This window comes from Protopterus annectens, chromosome 5.part0, assembly GCF_019279795.1.
Source record: "Protopterus annectens isolate FY-2018-M chromosome 5.part0, PAN1.0, whole genome shotgun sequence".
In the NCBI taxonomy this organism is placed as follows: Eukaryota; Metazoa; Chordata; order Ceratodontiformes; family Protopteridae; genus Protopterus; species Protopterus annectens.
In genome coordinates, this window is record NC_056735.1 from 450,992,912 (window position 1) to 451,016,900 (window position 23,989).

The window sequence follows — 23,989 nt, forward strand, 5'->3', positions numbered from 1 at the left end:
CAGGTACTACAGAGTCCCTGATTCTCATCTGTTTTTTCTTTTTTTTCAGGAATCCGTTGGCAGATCCAGAGGTTATTTCTCAGGGCCCTAAAGGAGTTAAGGCCAGTGTTACCAGGAATCCTGTTCCCTCTGACAGGGAGTCTATGAACCTAGATAGGTGGGGCAAGAAGGGTTTATACCTCTGACACCCTAGCTATTAGGACTACCAATTGTCTATTTTATATGCTGAAGTACCAGTAGCATACCTTGGAGGCTATTAAGTGTAGGATAGCAAATGTACCTCTTTTGGCAGAGAGTAATGACATGCAGGATTTACTGAATTCAGCCAGTGTGGTCAATAAGCATTCTTTGCATTGTAGTTTTGACATCCTTGAGGCCTCCACCAGGGCTATGGCTACTGGATCTGTTAGCAGGCACACTTGGCTCAGAGAACAGCCTCTTCCAGAACCTGTCAAGGCTAAGCTTTTGGATGTACCTTTGCATAAAGACAGTCTTTTTGGCAGCAAAGCAGAGGAGGTACTGAAGAAGATGGAGGATAAGGCCAAGTCCATGCAAACTGTTAAGGATTTTTTGGAAGTTCAACCCCCTCGCTTTAGCAGGAATTACCCTTCCAAGAGTTGGACCTTTCCTGATACCAGCAGACAGAACCGTTCCAGGACTAGAGGTTACAAATCTTCTAGGGGGCAGTGGGCTACCTCTCAAAGGTCTAGGTGTTGGCAGGCTTCCACTTCTAAAGGGGGAAGCTCTAAGCCTGCATCTCAATCAAAACGCTCTCAATGACTTTTTACAACTTGCCTGCTCTTGCTTGCCGGGAAAGTCCTTTAGGGGGAAGATTTCCCCTTTTTTTGCAGATGTCTGGGCCACTATCACAGACGACAAATGGGTGCTCAGAACGGTGTCCCTAGGGCACAAGTTTTCCTTCTGCACTTTTCCAGCTCCCAAGGGATTCCCGGACGTTCCTCCAAACCAAAGGGCAGAAGTAGAAAAACAAATTTTGTCTGTCTCATCTGGGAGCAATAGAACCAGTCCCTGCTCTGCAGGTAGGCCAGGACTTTAATTCCAAGCTTTTTCTAGTTCCAAAAAAAGAAGGCACCTGACATCCTATCCTGGATCTTTCCATTCTGAACTCATTTCTAGTAATTCCAAAGTTCAAAATGCTCACTCTGCATCAGTTGCTACCACTTGTAGAAAAGGATTCATGGCTGGTAACCTTGGATCTCAGAGGCTTATCTGCACATTGCTATCGGGGAAAGTTGCAGGCAGTATCTTCGTTTCAGAGTGGGCGGGCAACATTACCAGTTCTCTGTACTGCCCTTTGGCTTATCTACTGCTCCCAGAGTTTTCACAAAGTGCCTGGCCCCAGTCATTGCTTTTTGCAGGCAGAAGAAAATTCAGATTCACCCATACTTGGACAACTGTCCGATTCAAGCAAGTTCTCAGAAAAGGCTATTGAAGGATCTGGAAATCGTAAAGACTTTTCTTTCTTCCCTGGGTTACACTCTGTGTGGAAAAATCAGAAAATGGTACCATCCAAGGAGATAACATTCCTGGGAGCGAGTCTGAACACAGCCACCCAGATGATGCATCTCACCCAGGAGAAACAGACTCCTTCAGTTTACTTCAAGGACTCGGCAAGCCTGTCCCAGCTCCCTGCAAGTAAGTACCTGCTAGCTCTGGGATTCATGGCATCTTGTATTCTCATGATTCCATATGCAAGACTGCATATGAGGAAATTGAATCAGTGGTGTAGCTAGGATTTTCAAATTTGTACTGACAGCTCTCAAACTGCTACCGCCCTCCCCAGCCAAGCTACGGCTATTCTCGTAATTCACGGTTCGCTCTTTTAGTGTCAATGAAGAGGCATCCGCTGTAATGCCTCTTCAGTAATATAATATAAATTCACTCAAACTCGGTTCCTTGAATTGAAAATTAACCTGAAATGACAGTTCTTTGAAAAATGCAGCATGGTAATTGGGGTAGAGACCTTATGCTTTTGTTTTCTGTAACTAAGGTACAGGTTTTGAGCTTGAGTAAATTACTAACCACCTGCTACCACTAACTAGGATGTTTCATTCACACACACACCCCTACCTACCTCTTAGTGCAAGAAATATAGACAAAGCCTAAAATAAACAGGGACAGATATTAAATAATGTTCTCGTGAACTTAGAAAGTTGCTAGAATAACAGTTTTTGTGCTAGTATGAATTTTTCTAAAGGACATGAAGTCTGAAGCTCAAATGTCTGTCATTATTTAGCAATTTCAGCCTTCAATGATTTTCTAGAAAATCACAAAATTTATGAGGACCAGACAAAAAATATGGGGCACACATCTGGACATTCTGCAAAATCTGGACAGTTGAGAGGTATGCTACCTACCACACACACACACAACCTCTCAACCTCTTACAGCAACAAACTCATAAATAAAACTGAGGCAAAGGCCCAAAAATAAGGACATTTTTTTTAAATATTGCTCTTATAAACTTAGAAAGATAATAGAATAGTAGTAGGTCTTGCATCAGTACGAATTTTCTGAAAGGTATGAAATCTGAAACTGAAATGTCTGCATTATTTTCTAACTTCAGTCTTTAACAATTTGCCACTAATTTGCCAGAAAACTGCAATTTTATGAAAAACGGACCAAAAATGTGATGCAAAAATATAAAATTGCCAGACAATACAGCTGGGAACCTGTCAAAGGATGGTCACCATTTTAATATGAGCACAGTTAACTTAGAGCAGCTGACAAAATTAGAGAATCTACATGCATTTCTGAAATAAAAGTAATGTGTAACTCTGATCATTATAGTTATTTATAAAAGTAAAACAAACCCTCTATGTTTTCTTCCAAAATTGATATTTTGTGGAGGGATCATTAGGGGAAGAGCAACATTTTGAGCCAAAATCAGGGACAGTTGAGGTTTGGCTATGCCTAATTCTATAAAGCATTTTGCATGTACCTCTCAACCTGTTAATGCAATAAATCTGGACAAGGCCAAATATATTGAAGGAACATATAAACAGTACTAAAAATTGCTCTTGTATAAACTGGGACAGTTGATAGAACAGGTCTTATTTTAGCATGCATTTTTCTGAAGGTTATAAAGTCTGAAACTAGTGTGTCATTATTTAGTGACTTAATTCCTAAATCATTTGCCAGAAAACCACAAATTGAGGAACAAACCAAAAATAAGAAGCAAACAATCTATTCATTCTTTGAAAATCTGGACAGTTGGGAGGTATAGTTCAGCTGGGGCTGTCTAAGTTTGCCGCCCTTCCCCCTCATAAAACCATGGTCGAATGTAGCCTCCCCCTGCAGCCATTCCAATGATCCATTACTTTGCTATTTCACTCCATTTACCATAAACACTAATGTGCATACTGATTTACTTCTATGATGATTTGAACTTCATTTGAAAGTTTTATTTTGCATTTTACAGCACAAACACTAAGACATCTGCTAAACAAACTTGGCATTAAAACTTCTCTGCCCTTGAAACTCATTCATTGAAACAACATTAAAACCCACATTCAAAGAAAAATACATTTTACCCGTGGCACTTAAAAATTAATTCTGGGCTGCTTTTAAATCATAGGCCCCTTGCATATGAAACATACATGTGCTCTTTGATACACCTTCCTATTGCTTTGAACATTTTTCCAGTAAACAATGAAACAAAACTGCCCAATTCAGAACATTTCCATCATAAAAGTCTAGTCAAACTTCTACAGTCCACCATTATCAGTAAATAATATGCACAATCTCTGAAGTAGTAAAAAAAGTAATCTAAATAATTCCACGTTAAATAAATCTAACTAATGAAGAGGTTGCTGCTAGCAATCACCTTTATATTTCATGACTTCACGAAAAATAGTGTCTGATGCCCTGAGGAATAAATTGCCTAAATTACATTAATAAGCTAGTAATATTGCAATAGGAAATGGATGGCAAACTGATAACAGGCTCATAGTCAGTGTCTTAACTTTCAGTACAGCAGCATTCACCCCTTATGGGAGTAGAACCAACAACCTCCTGCATTAAAAGCAAGTACACAACATTTTGTGCTACTAGCAATGTGAGCTGACTTAGCATAATCAGCACTAAACTTCTCTTCCCCTGCAGCTCTCAGTTCCTTGTAAAATCTACGCAATACTCAACTACATCTCAACTTCGCAGCACAAGAAGTCTGGAAAAAGCCAAATTTATTGGGGTGGGTCAAAAGGGCAAAAAACAGGAACACATTAAACATTGCTTGTATAATCTTGGAAAGCTGCTAGAATAAAATGCTGTGTTACCATCATACATTTTACTGCCAAGGTCACTGTGCAAAATAGTCAGAACAACATACCACTATGCCAAATCACCTGCTTTGTGAAAGAGAGGAAGACTGAAACTTAAATGGCTATCATTTAATGAATTCAGTTCTCACCATAGCTGTCAACCTCTTAGCACAAAACACCTGGACAAACCCAGTAATGAGGGAATACAGCCCTCAAACATATTCAGTGAATTCAGTTCTTGCCATAGCTGTCAACCTTAGCACAAAAAACCTGGACAAAGCCAATAACAGGGTATTACAGTCCCAAAAATAAGGACAAATTTCAAATAGTCATAAACTTAAAAAAAATTGCTATATTTATTGCTAGAATAAAAAGTTGTTTTACTATGTCACAAACACAGGGATAAGATGACTCCACACAGAAGGCACCCCAGCCAAGAATCAAACCAGAAAACCTACAGCTATGAGGCAACAATACTGCCACTGCACCATCAAATTATGTAAGAAAGTAAACATTCAGAAACCTGAAGCCTGAAATTTAAATGCCTGTCAATTTGTTAATCAGGACAGTCTGACTTGGAACAAAAAAAAAAAAAACACAATTCTCAGCAGAGGCCCAGGAAAAAATAATGCAGACATGTCTTTGTAACATGGGAGGACACAAAAGCAAACCCACACAAACACAGGGAGAAGATACAGATCCCTCCACACACAAAGAAGGCACCCCAGCCAAGAACCAAACCCAAGAACCTACAGCTGTGAGGCATCAATGCTACGTTGCTACCACTGCACCATCAAATTTCAAGCATTGCAATATTTAAAAAACACAGATACATACAGATATTGATCAGATCAAACATGAGGCAAAAATCTGCAATTTATTTACAAATGGTGGTGGGTAGGGAATTCAGGTCTTTAACACCTGCATAAAAGGTACAGGGTTCAAGCCTGAGGTATTCCCTACCACACCACCATGAGTAATCACACCAGTGCATCCCACCTGGGGCATTTTCACACACACACACACACACACACACACACACACACACACACACACACACACACACACACCATAACAAATCCTCACACACACACACACACACACACACACACAGCATAACAAATCCTCACACACACACACACACACACACACAGCATAACAAATCCTCACACACACAGCATAACAAATCCTCACACACAGCATAACAAATCCTCACACACACACACACAGCATAACAAATCCTCACACACACTCACACACAGCATAACAAATCCTCACACACACACACAGCATAACAAATCCTCACACACACACACAGCATAACAAATCCTCACACACACACACAGCATAACAAATCCTCACACACACACACACACACACAGCATAACAAATCCTCACACACACACACAGCATAACAAATCCTCACACACACACAGCATAACAAATCCTCACACACACACACACAGCAAATCCTCACACACACACACACAGCATAACAAATCATCACACACACACACAGCATAACAAATCATCACACACACACACACAGCATAACAAATCCTCACACACACACACACACACACAGCATAACAAATCCTCACACACACACACACACACACACAGCATAACAAATCCTCACACACACACACACACACACACACACAGCATAACAAATCCTCACACACACACACACACACACAGCATAACAAATCCTCACACACACACACACACAAACACACACACACACACACACAGCATGACAAACACACACACACACACACACACACACACACACACACACACACACACACACAGCATAACAAATCCTCACACACACACACACAGCATAACAAATCCTCACACACACACACACAGCATAACAAATCCTCACACACACACACACAGCATAACAAATCCTCACACACACACACACAGCATAACAAATCCTCACACACACACACACAGCATAACAAATCCACACACACACACAGCATAACAAATCCTCACACACACACACAGCATAACAAATCCTCACACACACACACACACACACAGCATAACAAATCCTCACACTCGATGTGAGACCAGCTCCAACATAACAAATCCTCACACTCGAAGTGAGACCAGCTCCAACATAACGAATCCTCACACTCGAAGTGAGACCAGCTCCAACATAACGAATCCGTACAGTTTACTACTCACCAACCCTCCATGACGTGAGACCAGCTCCAACATAACAAATCCGTAAAGCGAGACCAGTTCGGGAATCGTACTTCATATTACCCTCCATGAAATGAGACCAGCTCCAAAATAACAAATCTTCCCGCTTGAAGTGAGACCAGCACCAACAGCTCCATTCCGACTGGCTGCCTAAAGCGCGCTGACGTCATCGTGCAGTAAAAGCGCGAAAAAAATTTTTAAAATGCTACCCCCCCCTTTTACATAAGTTGTACTGAAATCAGTACAGTGCGTATGCCTCCCGACGTCCCTGAATTGAATGGTATCTCAAGAACATTTGGTGTCAACACTCAGAGGACCTGGATATGATGATTCCTCTGCTTCCATCTCTGCAGACGGAGTTTCTTTGGTAGGCAACAGCCTGTCTACAAAACACAAAGGCATGCTTTTTTGGACATCTCTTGCCGCTCAAGTTCTAACTACAGACGCATCGGACTACGGCTGGGGAGCACACCTGGATGGCAGATGCATACAGGGATGTTGGAACACCCAGCAGATGCACCTGCACATAAATATAAAAGAGTTTATTGTAGTTTAGCAGGACTTATTGACTTTCAAGCATCTTCTTTCTCCAGGGACCCTGCTTGTCAAGACAGACAACACCACAGTCATGTGGTACATCAACAAGGAGGGAGGGACTCTGTCTTCCCCCCTGTGCAGGCAAGGCATGAATCATTGGTCCATGGCAGCATCCCTAGACCTGCATCTCCGAGCTCAGTTTCTTCCAGGAAGGCTCAATGTTTTGGCAGACCAGTTGAGCAGGCAAATCCTGTATCCTCACGAGTGGCAGCTGAACAGAGCAGTCTTTTACAGCATTATTCAATGTTGGGGCACTCCTCAGGTGGATCTTTTCTCCTCCCCAGACTACCATCTGCTACCTGCAAAGAAAATAGCATCAGTTACCTGATAAAGAACTGGCTCACACAAAACAATCAGATATAAAGAAAAACAAGCTGAGCCAGTCACCACGGCTGATATAAATCCACTTTAATTGTAGAGAAAAAAAGTAAGCGCTTTCACGATCCTCTCGATCGCTTCATCAGACTCAAATAAAATCCTTTCATACACCTACTTTTATACACTCAATAATCAGTTAAAACATTAATTAAGAATATCAATTAAGCATGCTAAAACTTCATATTAAGAACTTCATTTAAAAAATAGTAAAAAGTATAGCAAAAATACATTTGTCTAATAACTCATTAATGCTTAAGTGTCCTAAATTCCTCTTTCTCCAGGAATGATTCACATTCCCATTGAACCAACACAAGATTAGTGTAGCTGTTGGCACACGGAGTGCCCATTGCCACGCCAATCTTTTAAAGGTACATCACATCTCCAAAGGGAAACAGGTTATTTTCTAGGATAATCTCAAGTAGAGAGCTTATCAACCTGATCTTTTCATTGGTAAAAAAAAAGCTAGGACACTTATGCATTAATGAGTTATTAGACAAATGTATTTTTTGCTATACTTTTTACTATTTTTTTAAATTAAGTTCTTAATATGAAGTTTTAGCATGCATAATTGAATAATTGATGTTCTTAATTAATGTTTTAATTGATTATTGAGTGTATAAAAGTAGGTGTATGAAAGGATTTTATTTGATCTGATGAGGCGGTCGAGAGGATCATGAAAGCACTTACTTTTTGTCTCTACAATTAAAGTGGATTTTTCTTTATACCATCTGCTACCTCTCTTTTGCACCAGACAGCAGCACAGCAAAGCCTAGAAATTGGATGCTGTGTCCTTCCCTTGGACGTTGCTATCAGTGTACGCCTTCCCTCCTCTTCCTCTTCTTCCCAGAGGATTAATGAAGATCAGGGACGAACGTCCAAGGACTATTCTCATAGCTCTGGACTGGCCCAGACAGCATTGGTATCCGCTGCTTCGCAGTCTCTCCCATCTTCCTCCCCCCTGGCATCTTACTCTGAAGCCAGATCGTTTGGTTCAGGAAAGGGTAAACATTCTACATCCTCATCTTCAGTCTCTCCATTTGGCAGCATGGCTCATTGTATGACTCCTTCCCTTTCTTCCTCCCTTTCCAACAGGTGGTTGACGTGCTGAGGGAGGCCAGTAGGCCTAGCACTAGGAAATTCTATGCTGGCAAATGGGAAAGGTTCTCTCAATGGATGCAGGCTAGAGGGGAGTCTGCTTCTCAACCTACCCTTCCTCTGATACTGGAATACCTGGCTGATTTGCTTCAGGGTGGTCTTCCTTTTTCCTCTATCAAGATCCATGCTTCAGCCATCTCTGCTCATTGTTCTCTTGAACAGCCCATTTTCTCTCATCCCCTAATGAAAATATTTCTCAGAGGTGCTTGCAATTTAAAACCTCCAAGAAGAGCACCTACTCCAGCCTGGGATCTAAGAAACTCACTCTTCCTCCTTTTGAGCCAGCTGCTTCTACAGATTTAATGTTTCTCTCTTGGAAGACCGCCTTCCTCTTGGCTATAACTTCAGCAAGGAGGGTTATGGAGCTGCAAGCTTTGATCGCCATGGAGCCTTTTGTTATTTTCCATGAGATAGTCTCTCTGAGGACTAACCCTCTTTTATGCCTAAGGTGGTTTCCAGCCTGCCTCTTAATCAGTCCAAACACCTTCCTACCTTCTTTCCAAATCCTCGTAATAGAGGTGAAAGGATCCTACATTTTCTTGATGTACACAGACAGCTCAGGTTTTACCTGGACAGGACTAAGGACCTTCGGAAATCAGCACAGTTATTGGTCAGTTTTGCCCCTGGAGCCCAGGGCAAGGCTATTTCTAAGCAGACCATTTCTAAATGGATTGCACATTGCATTACTTTGTTATTCCTTTCATGGCAAAGCTCCGCCTCAAGGGGTTAGGACCCACTATACTAGAGCGCCTTCCATTTCAGCAGCCTTTCTAAGGGGTGTTCCTACTAAAGACATTTTGGAGGCTGCCACATGGTATTCTGTTCACACGTTCACAAAGCATTATAATTTGCCTCTGTTTTCCAGAGCCAGGGCAGGGTTTGCCACTGCAGTGTTGCAGGGCATTATCTCCAACACTTGATGCTGTTGGTTCCTCCCCCTTTTTTTCCTCTGGGCTTTGGTAATCAACCCATTTGTTAGGACTGCAACAGCAAAACACGATGAACATAGTACAGTTGTGTACACTTACCATAAATATAGATGTTAGAGTGTATTCACTGTTGCAATCCTGGTTTCCCTCCCTCCTTCCCCCTTTTTGTGGTCCTCTCCTATTCTTTTTTCCTGATGTACAGGCTTAATTTGTTATTTGTCAAATTGGTTTTGATTTAAGCCTTATTTTCTGGGGGCTCCTGACTGTTATGGCCCTGACATCCTTTACAACTGACGGCAACCAACGTAATTTTTACTTACCTTTGGTATTCTGGCCAACTGGGGACTATCAGGAGCCGGATAACCCATTTGTTGGGACTGCAAAATTGAATTCCATCGAACATCTACATTTATGGTAAGTGTACACAACTGTACTTTCCCAGTTAACTCTCTTTCTATTCACACCACCAGCATTTGCTGTCTACTGTGGAAAAATTCTCTGAAGTCTTTTTGAGGTATAAAAATGACTTTGCAAATGCTTCCAAGCAAAAATGTTAAACCTTTTGGACTGTAATACTTGAGAGCCATACAGATGTCCTTCCATTCTTCCTGTACCTATTACCTTTCCATTCTGTCTTACCAATCTTTTCTAACATCATCTGATTGATTTTATAGTTCAGCTGTATTTGCTGTGCCCCAGAAATTTATTTTAACAGCAACTTCTGTTTTGGACAAATTAACAACTCTGCCAGTGATGGTCTTTCACTAGGAACTTTCCTATCCCATTCTTTTTGCCTATACTCTTATCAATCCAGGTTATGGAAGGCTGCGTTTTGCCACAGTGTGAACAACTAAGTTATACTCATAGAAGGACTAGCCTTCTATAATTTTATCTTTAACTGAGATTTAACAACAAGGAATCAATCTTTATTTCTTATAGAAGGAAACTTTTCATAAACAGACCAAAACTGTTTCTTTTAAGTAAATTTTCAGTGGCTTTTCTCTGCCAACAAGGTATAGACTTTGGTCAACTTTTGCTCACAATTAGAGAGGAAATTGTTTTGGAAATGTTCATTTTTGGGTAAAAATCCCAACGGTCTGAATTATCTAATCTAGGCAGTTTATGAAATTAACACTTTATTTTCTTGATCATAATAAACATTGTAGAAATTCTTGTGATTAGAGCTTATCTAAACAGTCTATATATGTAACTGCTGGTAATTAATAAAGATCAGGTGGTCTGAACTGCATAATTCATTATGTTGTTTCAGTGTTGAAGTGATTAAAATAAAGGGAAGTGAAGATCCACTCTGTGATCACTTAAAATAAGGGTGGATAATGAATGTTGGCATATCCTCATAGCTTGTTCACTGTTACATAACATTGCCCAAGATTTAATATTAATGCTAAAATAAAATGAGCCAAAAATATTATCTGGAAAGTAGTCTTAAGCAAGAACATATGCCATTAAGTGATAAAAATCTAATTTGTGTATACTTTGTTCCAACAGTGTAACTCAACAGAATGTAATGCATCTCTGTAATGCATCCTACAGACATATATTTTAACTGTATCCCCCCACCCCACAATTGTTCTCCAAAATGCACCACTGTATTTCTGTGAATACCTGACAATGATCTTGTATGATGATCTGTGTGAAACTACCTCTAGTGGTGATGTAACTTGCTTTTAACAGCTGTGATCTGATGTAGTATCGGGTGCTCTAAATGCCGTATGGTTTGCTTTCCTGTTCAGTTTTTATTAATGCTATTCAGTCATTGATGTATATTCCTGCTCACTTTTAATTAATGTTAACTGACTTATCACATCACTTCTTCATTTGTGTAGATAAGTTTAATGACTATAATTTCTGTATAACACCAAACAGATTGTTGTTCATGCATTATTTTATGTTATTCATCTATTCATTTATATTATATTCATTTATGTTATTATCAATTTGATGTTATTCATAGACTTCAGTTCCACCTTTAAATTCTGTCATCCCCAGAACCTAGTGATAAAACTAATCCATCTGGGCATCAACACCACCTGGTGCAATTCACCTTGCTTACACATGACTGCGTAGCCAAATATGAATCCAACAGAATTATCAAGTTCGCAGACGGCACCACAGTTATAGGTGTTGTCAGGAACGGTGTGGAAACAGCAAATAGGAGTGAAGTGGAACATCTGCTAGGCTGGTGTAACAGCAACAATCTGGCATTGAATGTTAGTAAGACCAAAGAACTGATTGTGAACTTTAGGAGGTCTCAGGGAGCACATCAACCTCTGGAAATCAAGGGAGTGGCATTAGAAAGAGTCAAGAGTACTATGTTCTTGGGTATACACTACATTTTGGCTAGGAAGTTGGTCGGTGCACACCAGCCACACTGTCAAAAAAAAGCACAGCAATATTTGCACTTCCTATGGAAACTGAGGAAAGCAAACCTGTCATAGTCCATCCTCCAAGCCTTCTATAGGGAACCATCAAGACCGTACTGACAAACATCATCATTGTATGGTATGGGAACTAATGCTTCAGATCGCAAGGCTCTCTGGAGAGTAGTAACAGCAGCTGAAAGAATCATTGGCTTTCCACTGGCATCCTTGGATTGCTGACATGAATCTCGATGTATTGGAAGAGCTAAAAAGATAATAAATGACTATACTTACCCTGCTTGTGGTATGTTCTCCGCCTTTCCTCGGTAGATGTTACCGCAGCGTACACTGTAAGACTTCCAGGCTCATTTGAACTCTAACAGACATGCCAGAAGCCATTCTGCTCTTTAAACCAATTAACTGAATATTCTCTTGACTAATCCAATAAATGACATACTTTCATGTCCATTTCTTCTAATAGCACTATACTTTAATGCAATATCCAAATCTTCATCTGTCCAGAAAAGCACTTAGTCTTTGCAATATTTTTGCTTCACAGGTACCTGTTAATGTGAAATTCAAGTTCGTGCAATACCTACTTGGGCAATACCCTAAATGGCACATTTTTGTACATGTAATGTCTGTAAGTGTCTGTCCTAATATTACTAAATAGGAACTGTATGTACATATGTTTCTTGCACTGGGAAAGAAGTAACCTAATTGTGTTTAGCTGCACTATGTGCAGATGTAAATGACAACAAAGTTTACATTGACTTTGATTATTTATGTGCAGTGGAAAGGTTGACATAAATATGTAGCATACCATTTAAATATCTGCTTCTGTTATATACTGCCTTCGAGTCTCATGCTAGTTCATACTGTGATGTTTTGTAGTATCACTTTCACTGCTGCAGTCTCTGTGTAATGGTAGGAGGAATGTAGAATTTTCTATACCTATTTCTTACAGTTGTGCTGTGGTTTATATTTGTGTAGCCCTCTGTTCTGACCATTGTAATGTAACCAGTTACCATTGTTAATGGAATATAGCCAGATTCAAGCTGTAGATCCTCGTTATTGATGTTTCTAAGTATTGCTGCCAAAATGACAAAAATTTTAAATGTCTATATTTTGTCATTTCCAGTGCCTAGGAGACCAGTCTGCTGCTCTGGTTGGGCAAATGTGTTTCAAAGAAGGAATGGCCAAAAATACGTAGGTCCTTTTTCTACTGTCTTTTGTACTGCAATATTGTGAGTAATCAGTTAAACAGCTGTATGTTCACAGGATGGTTACTAAATACTGCATGAAATATGCTCTTTATAAATTGACATAATCAGACTAAATCTGGAATACTTTATTCATTTATGTGTTTGTGTATGCAGATACTTTTGCTGTTAGTTTTACTTATCAGTGGTTGATATGAAATGCTTATGCATAGTGAAAGAGTAGATTTTCTTTAGGCCTGTATTTGATGCAGTTCCTTGTCTGCAATAACAGAGCTCTGTAGTGACAGCAGTAGCCATTCTGCAGCATTTCCTGGCTACATACCCAGTTATTCCCTGATGATAAACCTGCGTATGTAGATGCTTCTCTGTATAATGAGACAGTCTCTGGTAACATGCTAAAGAGGTGCTGAGTTGGGGAAAACTGAAACTGGCTGCTGTCCAGGGTGTGTGGCAGAGAGGGATAAAAAACTGTAAGACTGTGATCCAGCTAACCAGCGTTAGATTACTGGCTCTTGGACTGTAAAAGCTAGGCAGTGAAAGGTAGGAGTAAGTGGTTAACACCAGGTGCCCCACTGTGATAAAAGGCAGCTGGTTGGCCAGTCTGCTGCTATGTATGTGGAGACTTGCATAAGCAGGCAGTGGTTGTAGGCCTGAGGATGTGGGCTTGCTGATCCTCTTCCATAGATTATAGCTTTTGTGAGCTGTGTTTGGGAGGAGCATGCACATTGCCAAAGGGAAGGCATAGGACACCCGTCTTATGACACTGTCATTCACGTCAGTCACCATTGTCAGTGCTGGGCCATAAGAGAACCCCCCCCCCCCATGGCTGCTTGTGTGACATCCATGCTAAGGACTGCTATTACCTTAATGATGGAAAACAACTGGATAGTGGTGGCAGCTTGATGGTCAGCAGTGGTGGCAGCTTGATGGTCACTAAGTGCAGAGTCAAGAAAAAAGTAGAAAAAAAAGTGCTATGAATAAAATGTTTCATACTTCAATTCCATGGATTGCTGTTAGTTTTCCCCACATGCATGAGACATTTTCATAGAAAGCAGCAGCTCACTCAGCAACAGCAAAGGCAAGACATAATGTAACAATATAGGACCCCAAAAGAAGTTTCATCAAATGCAAAGGAGATCCACCTGTCATTCTTTTCTGTCTTTCACTCCATCCATAAGGAACGTTTCTACATTTTTCTCAACTGGCAACAGATGGTGACAGTTAAGTGGGTTCTTCAAACAGTTTCTGCAGGCAGTGCTATTAAATATTCCCATGTATGAGTATGGGAAACGTACTCTTATAGCAAAACAGGAGCTGCCTATAACTCCAGAACTACCCTCTCAGTTTAATAGTGTTTCCCAGATAACTAGATAAAATAGTTCTGTCCCAGGGTGTTCATCACTATGATAATTTGTGCTGGAGTTGCATAATAATTGGAAGATAGCTGCAGACAGATGTCAGTCTGTTCTCAAGTGGTGTGTGCTGCACCTGTGCCATTAGGATGAGCAAAGTGTGCCATGTAATTTTGGTTAGTTCTTTATTACCTAAGTTAGTGCTCACTCCAGTATGCTTTGTTAATATGTTATTTGTTCCTGGCGTCCATCTTAACAATGGTAAATTTAAAATATTTTGTCTTCATTTGTCCTATTCATCCTGAGGATTTCCATTGCGGTTTGGTTGTTGCAGCCTTCAATTTTAGTAGGACTGAGAAAAAATGTTTTTATGCCTAACATCTTTATATTTAATTATTTTGTGATTTTGATGTATGATTTTTCAATATTGGTCTACACCTTGAAAAGTACCAACAAGTGATCTTGTCAGATTCTTCCCAAGGATTTCCTTCAAGTGTTAAGAGATTTATGGGGGACAATTACAATACTGATAGCTGTGAGTATTTTGCTGGTATTAAAAAAAAATAACTATGGAGTAGAAGTTACAACAGGGTCAGATATCATTAAAAGTCTCCTACTTGGCTTGTCTGGATAAAATTACTTGGTCATTGGTTACTGACATTCAGATTACTTCCTCCATACCAATAGTTGATTTCCACCCTGAATCCTGTTCTGTTCCATCAGGGTTTCAGAGAATATCATATTAGTTAGGTCAGTTGCTACTTCTTCATCTTCTTCTTCTTTCGGCTTTTCCCAGTTAGGGGTCGCCACAGCGGATCACCTTGTCCACTCGTGATTGGCAGTGGAGTTTTTATGGTGTTGAGTTGCCAGCCTGGAGCCCAACCTTCCACAGAAGGCACACACATGCATACACTCACACCTAGGGCCAATTTAGAGTGTCCAATCTACCTACAGCATGTCTTTGGGATGTGGGAGGAAACCGGAGCACCCGGAGGAAACCCACGCGACCACAGAGAGGACATGCACACTCCGCAGAGAAGGCACTCCAGCAGGTCAGTTGCTACTCTTGTGCTGTAATTCTGAAAATGGTAAACAAATGATTATTTTGTGTCTCCCATCCCAGATGCCAGTTCCCAAATGCCTAATGTGGGTTATCATTAAGAGTGCTAATGATTTATTTTTTCTAGTTTGATGCATTCTCTGGCTATGATTTCATCTAAGTTGATTCACGTATCCAGAGTTTCAGGCTGTGAAAGATGAAGAGTCAAGATGCTTTTTCTGCTTGCTTCACTTCCAAAAACATAGACGCTGTCAAGAGCTTTAAGCAGGAGTTATTTTAAATACCTTTATTGAATTGGCACTTAAGACGTAGGCACAAATACTCTTGCAGGGTTTTCCCTGCAGCCCAGAGGTGAAAGTCAAATCATCACCACAAGGGCATACACTTTTAGAACAAGGTGAAGCCTAGGTAAAGCCAGTGTTCAGTTTGCCTCTCAATCCCTGCAATTTGTGAGCTCTAGCCTCAACAAGGTTGTGAACTACCAGTGTCTCTATTCTACATTGTTTGTTTATTTTATTTATTTACTTACGTATTGATATTTGATTACTGGGAAATTCCAGCTGGGCATGTGCCCAGGAAGAAAAGCTCCAAAGTATTACAAAAACATTTTAAGAACAATAATTGTACAATTTTCAAATATAAAACAAAAACATCTACAGTTTAAATAATTGTACCAAATAAGACATAATGTGAAAATATCTGTTAAGAATAGATGCAATTTATATGACTATCATTTAGTATTTATAGCTGCTTTAAATGGGCTCCAACACATTTAGATTTTCCCGATAATCAAATGTCAATAAATACAATTTTAGCCACTTTATAAAGAAATTAATGGTAAGTTAGTATAATGCAAACATGAACTGAAATATGAAGTGAGAACAAAACAGGATTATGGCATATTTAAAAGAGGATCAGGAGAAAGAAAAAGATTGAAGTAAGGAAGCGAGTGAAGTAGGGGAGAGTAAGGAGGTGAGCAAGAACAGAGCTAAATTTTGGCTAGGAAGTTTTTCAGAATAGTTTTCAAAGACTGCAGGAGTGTATTGACCTGGCTGACCTGATGGATACAGGTAAAGAGTTCCAGGCCTTAGCAACATGGTATGTATGGGTAAGGACTATGTCCAGCAGATTTCATAGGTTTGTAGACAGTGAGGAGTTTTTGGTAAATGGATCATAATGACCAATTGGAAACAGTTGTGTAGAATCATATTTAGTGCTGTACAAGTAGATGGATGCTGGATAATTTTATAGGTGGTAAGAAGCTGTGCATATGTTAGTTGATGGGGCAGTTCAAAACAGTTTAGACTTTTTAGTGTTATACAGTGGTGGGTTTTGAAAGGAGTATGTGCTGCAAATTTAGCCATTTTATTATAGCATTGTTCAAGTTTTTAATTTTGAGATGCCTGGTGGCTAATAAAGATGGAAGTACCATAAAGTAGTGAGGGTAGGAGGTCAACAGTGGAAAGTGTAGTTTTAGTTGTGTTGGTGAGAGAGGTTTTAGCTCTGTAAAACATCCATAGTTTTTCATGATTTTTTTAATGCAATTTTGTATATGCAGGTTAAATTTAGATCATCCACTATGATTTCTAGTAATTTGCTATGAGAATTGACTTCAATGGTTGTATTATTAAGAGAGGATTTTAATTTTTTTTGAGGGAAAGATTTGGGAGGAGGAAGCACTAGTTTTTTTTTTTGGGGGGGGGGGGGGCAGCATGAGATGTGAGATACAAAGTCATGTTTCAGTGGCTGATAAAGCTTCTTGAGTATCTTTTTGGAGATGTGACATTAGCAGATTAATGGACCTGAGAAATATGCCCCTGACTTCCTCCTTCCTGAATGCATACTGAGTTGTTTTTCACCTCCCTGTTTAACATGATTGCTGGAGTGTAGTGTTGCCCAGCCTAATTACTACAGGGAGTAGTTCCTTGAATCCTTGAGTGTTAGTCACAGATTACTGATACTTAAGAAAGATTACTGTCCTGTTTCGGTTGCCTATCTGGCCTAGTCAGGTCAGAAATTTCCAAATGAGGAGAATGTTTTGAGTTATTCGATGCTAGAGCTCACATCTTAAAGAATAGATATCAGGTGGATGTTTGACATTAGCCTTAGGTATTTTAATCTGAAACCTGCATTGATGCAAAAAGAAGTCTTTCCCAAGTAATTGACTCCATTGGCCAATACAGAGTCATATGTCCGTTCATTGTCCCCATGCAACCAGTGCAGGTCTGTCACATACTTAACTTCATAGGATATATGTGCAAGCTTATTGCTGTCTGTATTGGGTGGGTGCTATTCTCCCTTAAACTCACTGTAGGAGTCAGAGTGAATATCCTGTCTCTGAAGTGGACAAACATAGTGAGTTCATCCTCCTGCTATAAGGAACAGTTTGGACTGACATACTGCTTTTAATCCTTCCATCCGAAAATGCCTAGCAGAGTTTTTTTGGGAGAACAAACCAGATAATACAGCTATCCATCCTTGGGAGCCTGTCAAGATGCTGTTAATGAAGTACTGGGGCATGCTAACTCTGCCCTTTAACCTCCAAGAAGAGGGGATGCCTTTTACATTCTCTCACCTCAGTGGGTAGACGTGCTAACCAGGTATCTTAGTTTCTGACTTCAATGTGATCTTGTGAGTCTGGCACAATTTGCAGAGACTAAAATGTTTTATGACTTTTCCATTTTGTCCCCTGATAAGGCATACAGAAATGTGGACAATTTTGATGTTGGGGTTTATTACTCTGGATGATGCTTAGGGCCATCAACTTTTCATCTCATCTGTCCCCATTCAAATCCTATGGTGCTAAGATGTCTGTTGATAACCTCGAGAACTTTCCATGTCTTGGCTTAAGGAATATTTTCTTGAGACTTGTTTACTTCTTTAGTGGATTATCATGTTATCTGATGTAATTTTGACTGTGCTGACATCACAACTAGGGTCACAAGTGCAAGAGATTACTTGTAAATTATAACATGCCCAAGGTTGTCCTCTCTGAAAAATGAGCTCTGGAACAAGATCCTGGATGCTATTCATTTTATTTTATGCGTGTATGTCTTTATTTAGACATTGCTATTTGGATAGCCCTTTCAGGTCTTGGTTAGCGATCTCTTTGAGAAGCAAAAGGCACTCCCCTCTGCAAAGGCCCTTTATGATGGCTCCTTCCACTTCCATGCTTTTTTGTTGTAACCCAAAAGAGGAAATGGCATGTCTGCAGCATGAAAAAGTCTTTTAAGCATCCCACAGTCTTACCAATGTCAATGATGACTCAAATTGCCTAAGAGAATGGCACAACTGTCCTCATTATCTCATTTCTAAAGCAACTATAGGCATTCCTTGGGGGGGTTAGAGTTTGCCTCAGGCTGGATAGTTATCACAAACTCCTACAGGACTGTGGATGCAGCCATGTTTAGAGCTCATGTGTTATCCCTGCAGAATACTACCCCTGACATATCAATCCATTTTAGCAGAACTGTTGAACCAAGTCAATGCTTTTCTGCTAGTAGAGGCTGTAGAAGCTATCTTGTTTTCAGAAATCTCTTCTTGTAAAATATTGAAGTACCAGGTCTTATTCTGTAGAGAACAGGTGTCTCCCAGGCTGAACTATCTTTCCTTCCAAAAGTGGTTTTTGGCCTGCCATTTATTTATTTATTTATTTATTTTTTTTTTTTTTTTTGCAGGGGTAGAAACTAAAGAGAAAGGGCTGTTCACACCATGCATATGCAGAGCTTAGGTGTTACCTGCAGCATGTATATGAGCTAAGGAAGATAGAATAGTTGTTTACCTTGACAAGGGCTTGGATTGTCAAGCAGACACTTTCTAATTGGATTGTGAACTGCAGTGTTATTTGCCATCAGGCAAACTAACCATCTGTCAACCAATGCTGTGGTCAAAGCTCAGTTCACTTGGCAAGTTGTTGCCTACAGTGCTTGCTTCAAGAATACTTCCATTGTGACAGCTGTAGCACAGCCACCTCATCTGCGTTTCATACCTTTGTCAAAATTTGCCTTGACCCCAACTGTGGGAGTCAGGCTACATTTAAGAAGTCAGTACTTCAGGACTGTGTTATTTGAGCTCTGTACTTATCTGGCTCATTTAATGATTGTTACTGCTTGGAGTTCAACACACTAAAGATCCATTATGGAGGATCTTTGAGATATTTTATATATATATATATATATAAAACAAATGTATTATTCCATCAGTTGATCTTTTTATATATACAGAGATTTGGTTAGATGCCACAATTAAACACACATAAAATAACTCAATATGACAAAATAATAACTAGTTAAAAATAAATTACAAAAAATGAAATTTCTATGCAGTTTAAGATAGACCTTCTCAAAAAGATTGTGTATGAAGGATCACCTCAATAGTGCAAATCCATATTTGGGAATTATAGCCAATCAGATGTTTCAAAACTAGTCCTGGCAACAGTTATCAGCACCTGATAGAATAACCTGAGAGAGGCCTTAACAGGTGATAGGACACCAGCAGCTCTTTCAAACAGAGAGTTCCCAGATTTAGTAGGTCTTGGAAGGTCAGCACTAGAATAGTAAAAAAAATATGTATATATGTATATATATATATATATATATATATATGTATATATATATGTATGTATATATATATATATATATATGTGTATATATATATATATATATATGGGTTCATAGGTTCATAGTAGGCTATCTGCCCTAGGGCATTTATAAGCCTAGCCAGAATGTGATTGGCTTTCGCCACCCATTTTAAATTTATTTTGCTATGCCCTTTTTCGAGGTTAGTATACTGTGCCTCTGTCTATCAGTGACACAGAAGTGATACCCGGGGTAAACCTATGATCTCCCATCCACTCATCAAGATTCCTCTTGAAGAGAGTCAATGAGGGACTCTGCCTAACCTGGACTGGGATTTTATTCCAGAGTGAAGGGAGCCTCTGGGTTATGAATCTGTCCCTCCAGCATGTCCTATTTATTTCAGTGCTGAGGTTCAAGTCTCTCGAGCGTAGCTCGATGGGATTTGGATTTTCTGAGGTGCAGCATGTCCATTAATTCCGGGTTGGACATGGCTTTATAAGTCAGGCACAGATTGCCTCTGAACAGGCGGTATGCCACTGAGTAGAGCTGGAGTTTCTTTAACCAGGCAGCATATGGCATCTGTTTGAGCCCTTTGATCCTCTTGGTGAGGTACTTTTGGGGTCTTTCCAGTTGCTGCAGTTGTCTGGTAAGGTACATCCCAAAAGGGGCATTGTACTCAATTATGGGCCTGATAAGGGATGAGTAAAGAGGCACAATGACGTCCCCTGATCTAGATGTGAATCCCTTCATGATTAGGTGGGCTATATAAAATGTTTTTCTAACCACTTTGGCCACGTGGTTGTCAAATGAGAGATTGCTATCAACTTGGGTCCCCAGGTCCCTAATTACTTCTTCTGTACTTAATGAATTACCACCTATGTGGTAATTTGTGGGCACTTTGTTTTTGCCAAAGGGGATGACTATACACTTTTTGGCATTTAGCTTGAGGCCATGGCTCTGGCACCAGTTGTCTGTTTCTATGAGGCCCTTTTGGAGGATGCTTGTGTCGACTGGAGAGTCGATTATGGTGCCCAGTTTGCAGTCATCTGCGAACTTGGTCAGCCACAGTCCTTCCGTGTTGGCCTGTACCTCCGAGAAATATATACCGAACAAGAGAGGTCCCAGGACTGAGCCTTGTGGGACACCACTTGTAACTGGTTTGGAGTCTGACATGGCTCCAGCAATTCTAACCATGTGGGTTCTGTCCTTGAGCAAGTTTGCAATCCATCTAGTGACATAGGGGTTTATATTTAAGCTGGTGAGCTTATCTATAATGCCCGAGTGGGGTATTGTATCGAAGGCTTTTGCGAGGTCCAGGTAGGCTGAGTGGACCACCTTCCCCTCGTCAATGGCCTTGGTGACTGTTTCAAAGAAATCAACCAGATTTTAGAGGCAGGATCTGCCCTTAACAAAGCTGAACTGGGTAGGATCCAGTGTTTGTAGGTCCCCAATATCTTTATTTATGAGGTCCATGATGATCCTTTCCATAGCTTTGCAGACCAAGCTAGTCAGGCTTATGGGTCGATAGTTTCCAGGATCCGTTGAGGCACCACCTTTATGGAGAGGGACCACTGTTGCTGTACGCCACTCTTTGGGCACATATCATCTAGTAAGGCTGAGATTGAACAGTAGTTTTATGTTTGGGTTTAGCTCTTCTTGGAGTTCATGTAGGATGCAGCCCGGGACACCATCTGGTCCCATTGATGCTGTGTTTTTTGCTTTGGAGAGGGCGGCTCTTACCTGAGCATCTGAGATGTCAGGGGGGCAGCACTCTGCTGGGATAGATATTTGCCCTTTTGGTGGTGGGGGGGGGAGTTTGCGCTGAACCTGTCAGCTAGGATGTTGGCAATGTCTGTGGGTTCAGTGTATTTTTGGTCATTTTGGACTAATTCTGAGCATATCTGGGAATTACCACCCAGGTTCCTAACATAACTAAAGAAAGCCTTGTGATTATCCTTAGTGTCCTTTGCAATTTTTCTCTCGAAGCTGGCCTTAATATGTGTGCCCGTAGTTTTTTGCTAATACTGATCAGTGATGCTTTCCCTTTTTGGGATTTTGCTCTATCATTTAGTAGCTTCCTCCTTCTATTGTATAGTTTGTTTATGGCTGGGGTCCACCAGACAGGACGTCTGCCTTTGGAGGATTGGGTCTTGGTTTTATTTGGGATCGCATGATCCATGCATTCCTGAAGGTGTTCATAGAATGCGTTTATAAAGGATTCTTTGGTCTGGGCTGTATTTTCCACAGGCCCGGGGGCTTTGAAGGGTTCCACCTCAGTTTTGATGAGTGTGAAATTTGCTTTAGAGAAGGTTTTCACTGTGGTTTTCTGGGCAGGGGGTGGGGTCGGGATATGAATATCCAGTGAGATTAGTTTATGGTCTGATCTTACCAGTGAGGGATACACTTCTGGTCTGGAGCATAGAGTCCCCATGTTGGTGATGATCAAGTCCAGTATGTTTTCCCCTCTTGTGGGAGTGGTAACAAGTTGTTCCATAGCATTTGAGTTTATAAATTCTAGGAACCTTTGGGCTAGGGTGTTGGAGCTAGAGTAATGCTCCCAGTCTATGTTTGGGTAGTTGAAGTCACCCAATATAATGGTGTTTGGAGAGACCTTCATATTTTCCAGTGTTCTCAGGAAGGCCGAGTGGGGTTCCTGGGTTTGGGAGGGTGGTCTGTAGCAGGCTATAAACTGGAAGGCAGTTTTACCCACTGTTAGTTGCACATGGATAGTCTCTGATGCTTCATGCTTTGCCACCAACCTGTAGGTGTGGGTATCTTTGATGAATATTGATACTGCCCCTCCTTTTGTGGTTCAGTCCAAGTTTTGGGGCTGAAAAGCATGGTATGAGGTATAACCTGGTAGTGCTGGGGTGCTCTCGGGAGCCCTGAACCAGGTTTCTGTTACTGCACAGATATCGATGTTCTCCATGCTAAGGAGAGTTTCGAAAAGTGTGCATCTTGAGGTTTAGACTTCTGGCGTTGAGTAGCATTACTCTTAGTTTCTTATCCCTTGTGATACCTATGGAGGTGGGTTTGTCTTTTGAGCCTTGCCTAAAAAAGGCACTATGGGGGTAGCAAGAGCCTTTGCCAATATCCGAAAGCCCAGGGGTGACAGGTGCAAGCCGTCCCTAGTGAAGCATCGTGGCTTGTCGAGCATATCATCCCAAGCTGACAGGCATTGGATCCCCTTTGAATGACACCAGTACTTAAGCCAATTGTTGAAATTGATCATCTTGTCTTCATATTGTGGCATCATTCTTGGTGAGGGTAAGATGCTACTCAAGGTCAGGGTCATACCGGCCTGGACTACATGCTCAGAGCGCTCCTTTATGTCTCTTTTCATGTAGTCCAGGGAGGTACGTCTCAGGTCATTCACACTAGCATGGACAATGACTAAGTCATATTTGTACTTGCCTTGGAGTGACCTGAGTGCATGTGTTATGTGGCGGATCCTAGCGCCCGACAGGCTGCTCACTGTGACCCTCTCCTTGTTCAGCCTGGTGAGTGGGACGTCAGTGTGTGCCTTAGATAGTCACCTAGTGTATCAGGTGTGTTGTTTAGTCTTAAGGGCTGTGACTGTTTGGCACACTGGCTTTGTGAGGTAATGTGTTGCACGTGTTTTGTTTTGGGGTAGCGGCTGCTTGGGTGTTTGCTTTGGAGGTCTCTGCTGCTTCGGCAGATCTTTATTTAGAGCCTCCGAGTATGTTTTTGTGTGATTATGTGTTTGGTTTGCTGTCGTGGTAGGTCTATGTGAGACTGGAATTGTAGTGAGTGTGGTTTCCTTCTCCTCCTGACTGGTTATGCCAGTACTGAGTTGAGAGAGCTTAGCCTCCA

General features: G+C 40.8%; 1 protein-coding gene across 3 annotated transcripts in view; it reads left to right on the top strand.

The window, feature by feature from the left end:
* The window catches only part of GK (glycerol kinase), a 609,816-nt gene that overhangs the window by 330,900 nt on the left and 254,927 nt on the right, over nt 1-23,989 (top strand). For all 3 annotated transcript variants that reach the window (XM_044072382.1, XM_044072384.1, XM_044072383.1), the window contains one exon: nt 13,085-13,152. In XM_044072382.1, coding sequence (XP_043928317.1) covers nt 13,085-13,152 — 68 coding nt within the window. The remainder of the gene's footprint in view (nt 1-13,084; nt 13,153-23,989) is intronic.